Source organism: Pieris rapae, chromosome 8 (assembly GCF_905147795.1).
Source record: "Pieris rapae chromosome 8, ilPieRapa1.1, whole genome shotgun sequence".
NCBI lineage: Eukaryota > Metazoa > Arthropoda > Insecta > Lepidoptera > Pieridae > Pieris > Pieris rapae.
In genome coordinates this window covers 5,611,215-5,627,336 of record NC_059516.1, presented here as the reverse complement: position 1 = coordinate 5,627,336, position 16,122 = coordinate 5,611,215, and the positions used below count along the sequence as shown (strand labels likewise).

Here is a 16,122-nt window from a genome sequence, read left to right as displayed (position 1 = left end):
GTGGAGAATGGTGTTTATGATTTTAATTCGCTCACTGACTGATGTCGATACAGCTGGTTTGTTGATACTGTTTATTTTAGTTACTTTCACAGCTTAATCACTTATGGCTTATTATTATGGGGTTATGCTGCTGATTTCGAATCTATTTTAATCCTGCATCCAGCTATTCGTGCAATATATAATTTAAAATGTAGGGAATCTCTGAGAGATAAATTCAAGGAAATTAATATATGTACTTACGTTTCCCTCGCATTATATTTATGATACTATTATGTATGTATACAAAAATAGTGATAAGTTTACTAGAATACAACATTCGCACAGTGTTTATACTCGGAACAAACGCAGGCTGCAATTTCCTCATACTAGACTATCTAAAGTTAGTAAGTAATTATTTTTTGGGAAAGGGATACCCTTTTTTAATTAAATCCCAGAGGCTCTTTTATCTCTGCTTTTTAATAAATTTAATAAAACTGTTATAGTAGTACGAAGACGGAAGTATTAAATAAAAGCTGTGTAAAAAGGTTTACTATTAAGTTAGCGATTATCTATTCGATAAAAAGGCCTGGGACTACTGTTGAGCTGAGGCTACTTCTAATTAATTTGCTATATTTTTTTTTTAATATGAATAATGTTTGATAATATGATTTTTTAAAAGAGTACCGAGAGTTTTTTACGCCGGCTTTTTCTCTCGGCCTACACCCTCCCTCTTCTTTGCCAATGAGTAGGTATGCCTACAGGTTAACATTTAATGACGTGGAATAAGTGGTACCTGTTCCATAATAAACGTATTTTATTTTTTTATTTTTAATGATGATTGATTGATGTCGACTATAGCGAAACGATAGTTTTGGCCGTCCTAGGAGATTAAAAAATTTAATTATGCCTTAAGCGACAGAACTGAGCTCATATACGAAAGCAATAAATATCTCTGCAAAAGATTTATGGATTAAGGCTATGGACAGTGAGATTCAATCTCTTACAAATCACAACACATGGATTTTGGAACAGTTACCTTAATATTGAAAGGCCATTCAACGCGACTTTATACAATAGGTATGTTGCGTTGAATTGAACCCTGAGTTCTCTTAAAAACTACAAGGCTAGATTGGTTGCAAAAGGTTTGTGACAAAATAAATGAGAATATCACCATACTTTTAGTCCTGTTGCAAATCTGTTCAGTGAGAGCTCTATTGAGTGGTGTTACGAATGAAAACCTTGCATAGATCCAATTTGATGTCGACTGCTATTTTATATGGATCCCTGCACAATGAAGACATTATTTATATGGAACTATGTTATGATGTAAGCCTGAAAGGCATATTTATTAAATAAGAGATTTATTTATTACTAATCCTGTTATTTTTCTTAAATTCCGTCAATCAACAAAAAATCTTCTACTGTACAGTAAAAATATTGCTCTTCAAGAAAGGTAATTTGATATTGCTTGGTAAAAAGACTATGAAACATGAATTTATTATTTTATTCTATACGTTAGCATTCATAAATACAATTGCAGTAATCATTTCATTATTTATTTTGCCTTTGCTTTATTTCTAAGAGCACTGTTGGCCTATTAGGAGTATGCGTTTGTCAAACTTATAGCAGTGCGTTGGCTGTTTTCCAATAGGTGTATCTTTCTATGAGCGCATTTGACACGATGCCCGTTCAGTGAAGATAACATAGTAAGATAACCAAAAAATCGACCACTTATGTCTGCGTATAAGACAAATCACTTACTTGCCTATTAAGAAAAATAAATATTCGCGAAACTCATTCATAAGTCTGGCCTAACCAAACCTAAGATGGTAACACCACCCCATCTAGGTAAAGTACATGTAGTGGGATTTTCCTCAATATAAATCTAAAATACCTACACATTATTTTAGTAATATTAGTATGATCGAAATTTATTATTGGAACTGCAGGTATACATTTGAATAATCATGAATTCTACTTGAGAGACTCCACTACTAGGTTATGACTTATTTTACGGCGGAGGATTATTTTACGAATAGAAAAAAAACGCAAATTCATAGGTATTACAAATATTTATTAAAATAAGAATTCATTAATAATAAAAGAAACAGCAGTTTTCGGTATAATAAAATAGATAAATCAAGTTATATTTTACATAATTCAAAGCCGTCACCTGTAAATTAATTTTGACTAGTTCAAAAAACGAAAAGCCTTTATGTTACAAAATTGCCATAATATTTAGCACCTTCCTATTAAGGTGACGGCTTACTTGAGAATACATGTACAAAATGTCTAAATATTTTAGGTATCAAAGGATGTAGAAACACTGATTCTATTATTTACATTATAAAGCTAATAAAAATATGATGCGCTACATTTCATTGCTAAAAGTTATGGCAATAAGACATTGAAGCAAATAAATTAAATTTTTTTCATCACTTTTGGGTTCTCTGTGACCTTATTGCTTCATTGTGTAATTACCATTGATAATAATTATCTTTCCGGTGTGTCTATGCATATAAAATTACAATTGGTTATTTCTTTAGCTTACTGCTTAGTTCTTAACTTTAGCGGTTATAATATACTATTTATTTATTCAATGTTTCAAGTGAATGTTATAAAGAATGGTCATGGGTTTATTACTTTTTTGGGTATAGTTATGGCCACTTAATATCACGTTTCATACTATAGGAGATCATTTGGATTTTCTGTTTTGCATATAAAAAGACGAAAGTATGATTATTAAGCAAAAGTATGGTGCATTTTAGTATATATTATACAGAGTAGATTTATTGGAATCGGAAAGATATTACTAATAAATTATATTATGAATGTAACATATGTCTATGATATCTAAAGTATAAGAAGGATCATTATACATTCACAGTAGAAACACTACTTTTCACTCTATATCTAAAGCTACCATTTTGTATAAATTCTAACTAATCACCTACGTAATATTAATTCTACAATTTTATTGTACATGGAAAACTAACTACTGGATATTATATTTATCTATGACATACTTTAAGTAAAATTATTTACAAAAATAGCCATTTCTGCTTCATTAGATACGTGTTTCAACGCAATTTAAACAGATATTGCTTAAGTAAGGAACTACATACATTATTGTATAAATTAAATTTAAAGCCGTATTGGATAAATTTGATTAGTTTTTAAACATATGTGGATTACTAAAACAATTTGGGGCCGACCAAGGGTTTGAGACGTCATCTTTTGATAATCGTGACCCACTAACCAAACGAATTTATAGTATATAAATATAATATATAATTTATATCGGAATGACATTAGCTCGTGTCACGTGACCATTTCATATAAATTCGTTAGTGGGTCACGACTGGCGAAAAGTGATTTTGTCTGTAGCGCTATGACACGAATGTGTGTTGCTAATAGTTACTATTAACAGTTTCCACAGAGTATGAAATTTATCCAATATGACATTTGGTGCATGTTAAGAAATTGCATTAACAAAGATTAAATCTACACTTCACATTTTTAAGTCCTTGAAAGTTTTGATATGGTTACAATAATAAAATATTGCATGTCAACAGTTCAAGTCAAGTATTTCATAACATTTTTCCTTTATTTATGAATGAAAGGCAACAAACAACACAGTATTGTCCATATAAACAATGTTAAACATTTTAACACAACAGCTGTTATTAGTTATTCATTTTATTTTATCCCTTCAAAGTTTGAAGTAGGTTTTAACAGTTAATCCAATAAAGTTTTATTTAAACTGGGCCAAAACAATTCACATTACCTACAAAAAATAAGTACCAATAGTATCTTTGGAATTTGTTCTACATGATTCGAGATACTTGGCCAAATCTTAGGAATCAGTCAGGCCTTGTCGTTTCTCCTCTTCCAGCATGGCGTCAAGTTCATCTGTAAGGTTTGCCAACATGTTCCCTATATCGTTGAGAACATCAACGGGTTCTGTACTCTTCTCTTCTTTTTCTATGTGTTGTTTGTCTGTAGGTCTAGGAGGGAGCGTCGCCAAGCCCATACCCGTTCTTCCATAATCCACAGTATGAGGTCTGCCAGCCATTTGACTTCGGTTTTGTTTAATTGTACCTGCGTTGTCGTTGGCGAATGGAATGCTGTCCGATTCAGTACTCGAACTTGACTGTAAAGAATTAATAATAATATGATAAAACATTGAAAAAAACCAATAATTGTCTTAGGTTAAAAAATATTTAAGTCATCGATGTGCATAGTACTTATGAAAAATGTTCTGTTTGTTTGCTTCATTATTATTGACGCAAAAGTTTCGAAGATCAGAAATCCCGCCATATAATTTTTTTTTTGGGTAGATTGAACAGATTTTATAGTGATTGAGTTGCTATATGCGGCTTTCTTTCTAGTTAACAGTATAATCTACATGCTCAGCGCTAGATCAAGGATGCAATAATCTAAGAAAGTAAAATTAAAGCATTGAACTTTACGTATATACAAATAACTCTTTACTTGATCAAATAAGTGAAATAGATAAACAAATCATCTCACCTTAAAACTAGCATCAGAACCCGTTCTCATTTTGTCCTCTTCGTATCTCCGGGGTGGGGAAGAAGGGGCAGGTGGGGGCGGAAGTAGTCCTGTACTGTCTAAAGAAACACTCAGCGAGTCTGAACTAGGATAAGCTGGCAAACTCAAGGGCAAGCTCTTCTCTGGATGAATTTCCACAGTTGTCTGCCCGAAGCGAGTAAAAGGAGCATACTGTGAGCTTTGACGCTTCGGTGGTTCCGGCGGAGGCTTTCTAGCCACATGCGGACTCGCTCCATAAGCGACGCGCTGCAGTCGTGCCGAGTAAGCAATCTCATCATATGTGTAGTCCGGAGATTTATCTCTATACGCCGGAGTCGCTTGGATCTTGGCGACTGGACGTGGTCTCACTAACCCCCTGGGTCGGGGCAAAGTGCCTCCCCCTTCATAACTATCATTTGTCGGTGTTATATCTCCATCGTCGTACGAACGTCGCCATTGGCCTCCATAATAAAACCCGGCTTCAGGGGAGAATGTAGTGTGGGATGTTCTTTCTGACGGATCTTCTAAACTCTCCAAAGACTTACCGCGGGGATGGCGTATCTGTTATAAAGAGAATTATAAGAAAGTGTTCCAACAAGAATTTGAGTATGTAGAATCATCAAAATTACGGCAAACGGTAGCGTTACCAATGTTACATCATGCTATCTCGCTCAAAATATTTACATATTATACTTTTATTAGATACACAATATATTATTATAAATTGTATCGCATCATGCTGACCTGTTAAAATGTTAAGAGTAAGGATAAATAATAGATACGACACTACCGTGCAGGCTTAACCTAGATCACACGAAAATTGACAAGTGCACATAAAGCTAGGTGCCGGGGTGCGTCATTGGGTGCCAAAGGAAGTCTCATACCTGGATGGGGACCAAGTCAGTGGCACATAGGGACGTTTGTAGAGCGTCAAAGTTTAGATCGGGGGGTTTATGGTAACTTCTTGCGTGTCTCTCCCAATGCTGGTATTGCTCCCTCGGATATAAATCCTTTAGGTCCAATGTGCGGTTTGTGTTTGGAAAAGAAAATAAACAAAACATTCACATGCTGCTTTGGGCTAGTGGTATGGTGGATGCAGCGATGGGTGATACAGCCCTGCGATTTATTTACTTTATTAAAAAAAATCCATTCATATGGAGTATTTCTTTTGATGTTTACCTAATGTTTTATTGTGAAGTACGATAGGTGTGTGTCTCAGACATTTCATTTTTCCATATTTTTTGGAATGTGATCGCAGGGCTGTAGAAATAGCGACGATGGCGATGGAAATATAGACATCTAAGGTCTCAGCAAAACGAAAATTAATGTTTCAACGTAAGGGGGAAACCAAAACTGTTATATGGCAACACAAGCCACATTTATGCTTGTATCATCCTTAAATTGACGTCACTTTTTACCATAGAGACATCTATTACGCTAATCCTGCACATTTTTAAGTTTGCTAAATATATTTTAGTTTATAATTAGTTGAAAGCTACTAAACGCTTGTTTAGGCGATGTTAATAGAAAGTTAAAATTAAAAATATTAAATAATTGTTAATTAAGATATAGCATGATTATGAGAATGGTGTGTGAGTGAACTTAAAATAAAATCTTAAACTATAAATAGACTAATCTATTTAGGTTTGATAGAATATAGACTGAAAATAATTATCTATGGCTAGACCTAGGACATGACTACAACATTTAATTTGGCAACACTAATAGTTAAAGTACTGACCTGTCCAGGTTGAAGCCTCGTGAAATCCAGGGACCCTTGGTTACTTATGCTCCGTTTTCCGGCTCTAATGTCTTTCACTCTCTTGATCGCTAAAAGTATTTTCTTCTGATGGCCGAGCCTGACTATGCCCATATCTTCTAAGTCCTGTAATAAAAAAACAATATTGTTTTTTAAACTTATTGTTCTGTATTTTAAGCGAAATATTAGTGGAACCCTAAACAACTAAAACCTTCAATTATATAAAAAAATGTTTTCGTCTACCTTCTAAAGCAGTCTAAGCATTTAAGGCAAGACTTTTTAAAGATAAACATAATTTGTCTGAAAATACAGAGAGCCTTTTTCTCAGAATATTGTTGTTACAACTGTTGTCTATGGGTACTATGTAGTACGTAGAACTAACCTCCCAAGCGAGCTGTGTGACGTCATGCACGGTGCGATAACCTTGCGCTACGAGAGCTGGGCCGTATTCTTCAAGTCGAAGCAGCCGCAGCCATTCTTCTAAAGAACCCTGTAAATTGTTTTTAATGATTTGAAGTTATTTTACATTGCATTTAAATAACGCTTTCAATATACACCAAATATTCATACATTTAATTTAGAAGTCCCGCAATGTCACTGTCAATGTCAATGTCAATTTCTTTATTTATTTTATAATATTTTTAAGGCAAGTAGGTGATCAGCTTTCAAGACAAACTACAGAGTGTCGTGCGTAATCAAACGCAAGATAGCTACGTTACAAACCCACGGATGAAGGAAGGATAATTTTTGCCATATAATCGAAATCTGTCTCTATATAGTTTTTTCGTTAACCACATAAAATATAGACTTCAATAATGCATAAAAATATTTCTTATTTCCTTAACATAACTATGATCTGTATTGAAATTTTATCTGCTTTGTGTTTCTTTGTTGATGCGCAAAAATGAAAAGTAATATGACGATTCTAATGACAATATAGATGGTGTAGATTTAACTTTACTTTAACATTTTTACTGAGATTTTTTTGAACTTTATTTACATAATGTTTTACTGAGATTGTCAAGTTTATTTACTTACAGGTATATAATCGGGCAAGTTCTCGGGTACATTAAGATTTGCCAGCTCAGCCTTTAAGCGTTTACGGTGGTTTGGTTTCTTGATGCCCACAGCTGTCAAGTCTTCTGGAGTCATTCTTGTGACTGTCGGCAAGTCATACCCGGCTTCTATGAAAAGACGAGCATACTCCTCCATTTGTAAATCGGCTAGCCATGCATGAATTATGTCTGCATCCTGAAAGAGTTAATAATGTCACTTAGTATATTACTTTCGACTTTGGCCTCTTTATCTTGCTTAAATATGCTTAAAATCCTAGACTGTTTAATTTGCATGATCATTATTTAAAGTTCTGCAGAAGAATGAGTTAAATACATTTTTCTTCTTTCATTAAACATTCTATGTAGGATATGTACCAATCAAGCTGCAACCACTATTGCTTACCCGGAAATCGAACCAGGGTCTCATCATAAACATTACTAAGCCTCCGAGACACCACGGAAAATCGGTCTTTAATCGAAACTATCTTAGTTGAAATTAACTAGACCACAGATAACCTTACTAAGATAAAGAGATTATGATGGCTTAATTTTTTTAAACCTTGCCAAATAGGCTTCTTTATATTCACATGCGTAAACTAAAAAATATTATTTTACTAAAACTAAAGCGGATATTATCAACATACCGGAAGTCCCTGTGCGATCATAGATCGAACTCTATCAACGGTGTCTCCGCAATGGCATGAAGCATGGTGATGATGCGGCATTCTTCCCGATGCTCTGCCACTATCCAGCGACGCTGATGAGTGACGGGAACCGGAGCCAGCCGATCCTGATGAAGAGCCGGGACTGTCCCTACCGGGACTCTGAAAAATTCGGTAGTTATGTTTAAGTTTTCTATAATTTATTCCTTAACTATAAAATTGAACTTTTTAAAATGAAAAAGAAAAATCCCTGCTAGGGACATTATTCGGATATATACTGACGGATTTAGGACAAAAATCAAATTTACCTGTGTCATATCGATGCCCTGATCATCACTTAAGGCTAGCTGGTGATGGTAATATACGGCTGCTTTATGCGTGAGCGGTTGCGATGGCGGTGGAAATGTGAAAGTGCCTCCACCAGCTGGACTTTTCCCGAGACTTCCACTCGCTCCTGACACGCCTGACACCCCTGACACTGTGCTGCCATAGTCAGAATGGTCATCTGAAACATTAATAATAGTTTCTTAGGAAATTTTCGGGACTGGTTTGTATCATTATGTACGACGGAATTTCTGAACGGGTACAATTGAGGAGCTTTGCGCCTTTGTTGATTTAACTTTATTTTATTTTTTTGTCATTCGGTTTGATATGTGTATGTTGTTTAGTTGATATTTAGTGTAAATGCTGTGTACAGATATAACTGGAAGTCAGATTTTTAAATGTTGTTTAGTGTGTAATAATTTTATGTATGTAATTAATCTGTTTTCTGTTTTTGTACCTAAATGTGAAAAATAACATAAAAAATAAAAATTAACGAAAACAATTAAAGTGAAAATCCTTAAAAAACTGTTGTTATTTGTCTGTGTATAAATTCAACTTGATCTATTCTTACCTCGAGTGTGTGAAGGTGTATCAGGTGGCTGTGGATAGGCCTGATCCTCACAGGACGCGTATCCTTGGGATCCGAAACTGGAACCTGAGTGTCGGTGTTGTGGGGTGCCAAACGCGTCCCCTGGCACAGCGGGGGGAGGGACGCGTTTCGCGGTTGTCGCCTTGCCGGCGCCGCCGCCCCCGCGTGACATTCCGCCCACTGGAATAAAGGGATGTACTTTAGCACAGAATGTCAGTTGGCAAACATTATATACGAATTTCCGAAGGTTGTACTGAACTGTTAGTCACTGTGGCAACAAGTTGCTTTTTGTATGTAATATATTTCTTCGTAAAAAGTTACAGTTTCATTTCACCCATGCCCTGTAACGCAGTTTCGCACTCGCTAGCTTAGCATAGCTTATAGATTATGTAATATTAATACAATTAAATTATGTAAATAGCTACAACGTATTTAACCATTTTTTTTTAAATAAACTTTTTAAATGTAAAGCTTATTTTCTTAATTAACAGTCATTCTAATGGGTATACATTATGGGTTATTTTATAGTTTATGCATATAAAAATTAAAACGGTGTGAAACTGGTGTCATTTATACTAAAACACCATATTTTTTAAAACTCCATGCGCCATTGTGTACGATATAAAACTTTTAATATTGAATTACATTTCATATTTTTTTCAAGCACATCATTACGAAGATATGCCCAAAATGGCTTCCCTGTTATCTTTGTACACCCCAAGTATTTTCTTCGCGTATATTTTAACAAAGCTAATAAGGCCGCTTAACGTCAAAAGCATCAAACGTGGTTATCAGCGGGGCGTCGACCGCATTAGCGAAATGAGTTACATCCCTCAACCCACTGATAAACGAAAAAGGCGGGAAAGATTTAGTAATAAAACACCATCAATCATGATCGAGCCAAGATCCGATGACCGCGTCCGATCGCTAACTAATTGCCCCAACAAACCGACCCAGCAAAATCACCATTAAATTTATCTTGATTGGAACAAAGTTACAACACAATATTGCAACTTTTGAATCGTTAAAACTATAAAAATAGGCGTTTATTTGCTCATGAATACTTCGTTATCGATAATTATAATATCATTCATATAAGCCTATAAAAAATAATGAACAGTAACAGTTATATGTATTTGCAAATTTATTCTTTATATCCCTGCGAACGCACGCATTTATGGACATAAAAAATATTTTCAATTGCCTTCGCGTATCTCGTTGGTCATTAGCATATAAAAATTGTTTCAAAGTATCATAGCCAGCGGATATCGAGATAATTTTCGTTTACCGAGATCCCACTATTAGTAATCAACGGTTTAAGTACTAAAACAGAAATTATGATGATAACACTATATTTTTCTACAGCCTAAATCTATTCAAATTCGTTATGTGAGAAAATATAGTGGACAGATTCATGCTTCCATATTTTCCGTAATATACTGCTCTTTGTACTTTTATTTGCTTAGCATAAGTCGCAAATGTTTTCATTTTGATTTCGTTGCCCTTTTGTTTTTACGTTCAGAGCCTATTTCCAGCTTGATTACTGGAGTTTATTCGATCTCGCCACGTTTGATGGATTCCTTCTGAGTTTTGACATTACCTTCGCACGCTTTACGAGGCTGAAAGCAGCTATAAAACTGTTTTAGGAGATTACTTGCCATAATGACATTAATTTGTTACTTATCCAATATACTTTCACCCTGTTAAAGTTGATTTATGCCTTTTGCTTGTTAACCATCCGGATTTTAGTACTCAATTTGTTTTGTGTGTAAATTTTTGATTGCACCTTTCTGTAGAAGATGACTTAATATTTTGTTATATTATCTGCTAATAGATGTCTCTAAGAGTAGATGCTTTCAAACGCATATTCAGTTGAAAGTGTATATTTTATATGATATTTATAGGCGTTACCGATCCTGACATTTTTGTATGCAATTTTTAAGTAGTTCTCTCAATAGCTGTATAAGTTATGTACTGTTTTTATCAGTTCATGATATTGAAATCAGCTTATAAAAAATTGTTTCATCTAAATAACAGATGAGGGTATATTTTTCTAATCCCGAATCTTAGACTAGTAGCACTGATGTCGCAAGCTTGACATTACGAATTCGAATTTCGGAATTCGCAGTACGAAAACTCAACATTGAAGTCTAGATCGCAATTGGGTGTTACAGAGTACAGGCACTGACTTCTATAGTGTTCTGGTTAAAAGCCAGAGGCAGCTTTGAGTGCGAATGTTAAAAGAAGACATTCAATCATTGGACAGATGGATATTGTCGCTGATTTATCACTGATCTTGCACTTCCTGCAAAAGCAGGTAAATTGTATCGCAATACAATTAAACCGACAACAAATATTACATTATTTTAACGCAATTTAGATGCAGTCAACTGAATCAATTAGGAGCACTTCCAAGCTACGTAGGATCGATTCTAACCACATTCTTCATAGTCCGACTTTATTAAAATACAATTATGCGGCGCCAACATTATTGCGTTGTTATTTTTAGCGCTTACTTAATTTGCAAACTCGATTTATTATCGTCGAAGATCATTTATCTTTATAATTCTGTCAGGCAATCGGTGTGGCTAAAGAATGGTTAGATTGAGCTGTGGGGTATAAAATTCTCTTTATATGTATATGTCTATGTAACTACGTGATAATTTTAGTTTATTTGGCAGAGCAAATATTATTAAAACCTTTAAAACACCAAATACGTAATCAATTCAGAATCGTTCGTTCAAAAGCTTTGTACGTGTCCGCATTGTGATTTAAGTAAATGTCCGCGTCGTATGTATTATGCTGATTGGTAATACATAATATATGAAGGCAAATCCCTTGGATTACATAAAGCCACACAAGCTCCTGAATTGATTGATCGAACCGTCCAGATTTAAGAAATGAGGGTCGATGAAAGAGAAAATATTTTCCGAGAAATACTCTTATCGACCCAAATTTTGTTTCCTAGTACTCAAATTCAAACAAGATTATCTATGAAGAGCTTCTGTATTAATAATTTTGTCCTTTAATATGGGAAACCAGAACTTAGACAACGAGAGTATTCTATACAGTTAGCATTTATTTACGTAAATAATTACTTTTGATATTTTAACTAATTAAGAGTTGTTCCTTCTTCTCGTTTCGAATTCTACGGACAATATGTACTAGAGATGTTCAACTAAGAATGATAACAATTTTTAATTAACAATCTTTTAATTAATGTTATTTTAATATATGTTTCGTCGTTCAACGACGTTTCGACGAAAGCCTAAATTCCATTTTTAAATTATCATATCCATTTCTAAGAACCCGTTTCCGTTGACTTCTATTTTCAAAAAACAAAAGAGAATTGATTTTATTATTATTACGAGTGTCTGGGTTATGCCTGCCAGTATTTAGTTATTATCTCGAAGGAGATTGTATAGCACTTTCACTAATTATTGAATAGGGTATTTAATAATTAGTGAAAATGCTATACAATCTTCTTGTCAAAAAGTATCTATGTTTACTAACTCTTCTTGATAATCTTTAAAACGAAGCTAATATAATATAATTTTAAAATCTGTTTAAAACTAGTTAAACACAAGTTTAAGCACAAAGCTCTTTAATTGACGCAACAACCGATACTTTATTGCGTTATTACAATCGATTTGCAGTGAATGTAAATAAATCGATTATTCAGATATAACTATATCGGTTAATATGACAAATTGTTATACCGAGACGGTTAATAACTAGTACAGATAAAACAGTATAGTTTATTACTTAACATAGCATGCAGAAATATGTTTATTGGCGCCGATAAAATAAAATAAACATCCCGCCCTGTGGGAATTAGATATTTCAAATTGAAAATCTAGTGTAGATTTATGCTAATTTGTGTAATACATTATAGATAAGGTCTTGTTTATGCCTTGACCAAGGCGTTCCCATTTGGAATAATGGTATTGTGTAAAAGATCGCTCTCATTCATTGTGACAAATACGAAAACTTATTGGTGGAAAATTAATCGAATTGAGTTTTTTATTGCTAAGGAAGCAAGGTACTATTTCAGTCGTTTTTATTTACCTAAAGAAAGCTAAAGTCCTAAGCTAATCTGTATTATATTTTTATTGAATTGTATTATTAATGAGAAATATATATATTTTTTTGGTTTAATAACCAATGTCAAAATAGAAGAATGAAGATGTGTCAATTTTGACACAGATAATATTACAGCTACAGAATTTATGTAGTTTTTGTATTTCTTTGTGCATAAAAGTTGACTGTAAATTACGGTAAAATTACTTTATCAATAAATTATATTTTTAAAAGAGATCTCTTAATAGATGTTATACACAAACAAGGTTCACTGTAAATTAGTAAGCACTTTGTTATCGCACATTAGACACTAGAAATGAGAATTTCCCTTTTAAAATCTATGTCAATGGGGAACATAATAGGCATACACAATTGTTTCATATATTTCCTAGACAAACAAAGCAACGTCTGTGAAAGCTTAAACTTCGTTGAAATACTTAAATGGGAAATGGTATTTTCTTTGAAGGCAGTATTAAGTGTTTCTTGGTAGAAGGTTTGCAGGTGACGATTCATACGGTGTATTCGGAGTTTAGGTGCATTACAAGAATTGCTGTAGTGTTATTTTATTGTATTATGACTTACGTAAAGGTCAGGTCAAAAACTAAAGCTTGTGAAATGTAGAGGTATTTTTACTTAGGGGCGTACTGATTCGTAAAAGCCGGCAACACACCTGTAAGTCTTCCGGCGTTGCAGGTGTCTATGGGCGGATGTCAGACCTTGTTCGTTCACGAATTAAAAAGTTTTATATACCGATAATGTTATAACGCCTTTGAACTCAACATCTTCTAACTGATTGTAGATACTTTAACAAAATGTATGCCTACTGACTATAAAAGAAAAAAATATCTCGTAACTTTTACATTCAATTTCCTTTCCCATACAAAGCCGTTAACAGAATCGATTTAAACAATTCGCAACTATTACGAGTCGTTAAGATATGGATTTAGGTTTACAAAGTGTTTATAAAACTAAAAGTTACATATAAACGAGAATACATCGAGCTGATAACAAAAATTTGTATAGAGCCAAAGTAAATACCCATTATGAGCGCGTAATTTTATCTTATTAAGTTATTAAATTAATTTTACTGAACTGGCTCATAAGTACTCATACTTAATGAGCTGTAACCATTAAGTTATTATATTTATTCGACATGACAAAATATTTAAATATGCAATTATTTTGCATGTTACTTTTGCCCGCAGCTATGTCCGCGTGGATTGAGGATTTTCAATCGATTCTGGCGACCTCTTCAAAAAATTTCATATATTGAAACCTTCCTAAGGAATTCTATCTATTGCTGGAAACCAAAAAATCTGTTCGGTTTTTCAGTTTATAGCGTTCAAACAGCCACAGATGCTGACTTTTTTTTTTACTGTGACAAGGTAAGTTAATATATCTAATTACACGCCTATAACCCACAATATCTCAGATACTGAACTGGTTCTAAAAATTATTTCGCCAGTAGAAACCTACATTGCTAAGTAACTGAGAAATATCATTTGATTGTATTTATATTGGTTGATTTTTCGTTTAGACTTGTGAACACTAACAATTATATCAAAGAAAGCGTGTAATGTAGCTATAACAATCACTAAAGATATGTTAGATATTCTATTGTTTTAGTGATAAACATAGACTTAACAGAATTTGATTTCTAAAATAGCAAAATATAAAAAGGGCACTATGTGTTGCGACTGTAATATTTAATTCATAATTTTTTTCTCGTCTAAGTCATATTTAAAACGAAAAACACTTCACAGAGAGTATAAATTTCGCTAAAAATTGTAAGTGGGTTAACAGAAGCAGACATCACAGGACAGAACACTTGTTGCTCCCACCAATTTATCTATCCCATACTGCAAGGCATTAAGACAATTCGTCGCCAACGCCAGAATATGATGGGAACATAGAAAACTCAACTTATTTAAAAGTTGTGAACCGGGCCGGATTCGAACACGGATCGTACAACACGCATGAAATAGAAGTCTGGTAATTCAACTCACAGCCAATAAGACTTTGCTTGTTCATCCGAAATATAGATACTGTTTCTGGTTAGCAATTACATAGTTAGCGATAAAGAGTCAGGCAAATATAATAAACGTTTTCTGAATCTAAATAAAGTAATCATTATAATTAACATTTGGATTCTTTTTTCTTTACGACATAAAATTAATATACATATTAATAAAAATGAATCGCAAAATATGTTGCTGAGCACAAAACTCGAACTCTGAGGAAATATTTCACGGGAAAGCCCTATAAACTATAAATATTTCAAAAAAACGAAGTCTCTATGTTCCATGTGTAGCTACTAAAAAATCAATATTAAGGCAAAACGAAGTTCGCGGGGGCAGTATTCGGTCAAAAAAATACAAACTTACAACTAATGCAAATATTTCATGTAAGCTCATGTGCGTGATTTGAATACAAAAAGGCTCACTCGATTAAAAACAAATACAATATTAACTTTCTTTCATTTTTATTAACGAAGGATCAAAAACATGTTAAACTAAATTATACATTGAAAAGCCATTTATCTTAATTCTGTGCAGAGTACGTCTTATGTACAACTGGTATAATGAATTCAAATTACGCAAATCTCCTTGTCTATACCTTCATTGACATGAGAAACATTAGTATTAGTGTCGCGCTGTGTGGTCAATCGAAAGCTGCCCTCTGACAGATAATATCACAAGCTTATCTGATAGAGGAAGTTGGAGGAAATCCCACGTATACTACAGGATATTACTTAACTTTCCCTGCGTAAAAGAGGCTTTTAAAATAAATATTTATTATGAATAATTGCAACTTTTTTATTTACTATTAATTACTTTGTATAAAAAAGCGTGTTTTGAGTTTTAATGTATCACCAGATTAGCCGCTACGGGTATGACAAATTGGATGGAGTTATCTGTTTATATTTTTGTTAATTTTTATTACTTCTTTATGAATTCTTTAAAGCTTTCACGCGTATTTTCGAATATATTCCACCTTAGACAATAGGGTCTTTGCGTAATCTACGTGTGGATAACATTATATAAGTAATTTAAGATCAAAAAAGTCCGGCAGAAATCTTGTAAATAAGTAATAACGGTCAGAGATGACCGCGATAGGCAGATT

At 33.6% G+C, this 16,122-nt stretch overlaps 1 protein-coding gene across 5 annotated transcripts in view; it reads right to left on the bottom strand.

Moving 5' to 3' along the window:
* Window positions 1-2,059: 2,059 nt before the first annotated feature.
* LOC110996721 (caskin-1) overlaps window positions 2,060-16,122 on the bottom strand; it is a 200,367-nt gene continuing 186,304 nt past the window's right edge. For 3 of the 5 annotated variants that reach the window (XM_022264537.2, XM_022264535.2, XM_022264536.2), the window contains exons 2-10: window positions 8,902-9,099; window positions 8,315-8,511; window positions 7,989-8,168; window positions 7,328-7,540; window positions 6,672-6,779; window positions 6,272-6,415; window positions 5,415-5,540; window positions 4,513-5,091; window positions 2,063-4,132 (exon numbers count right to left, since the gene is read on the bottom strand). In XM_022264537.2, the coding sequence (XP_022120229.1) occupies window positions 3,836-4,132; window positions 4,513-5,091; window positions 5,415-5,540; window positions 6,272-6,415; window positions 6,672-6,779; window positions 7,328-7,540; window positions 7,989-8,168; window positions 8,315-8,511; window positions 8,902-9,099 (2,042 nt within the window). In that variant the 3' untranslated portion in view covers window positions 2,063-3,835. Of the gene's footprint in view, window positions 4,133-4,512; window positions 5,092-5,414; window positions 5,541-6,271; window positions 6,416-6,671; window positions 6,780-7,327; window positions 7,541-7,988; window positions 8,169-8,314; window positions 8,512-8,901; window positions 9,100-16,122 lie in introns of all 5 variants that reach the window. The other 2 variants (XM_022264533.2, XM_022264534.2) reach the window with 2 other exon arrangements.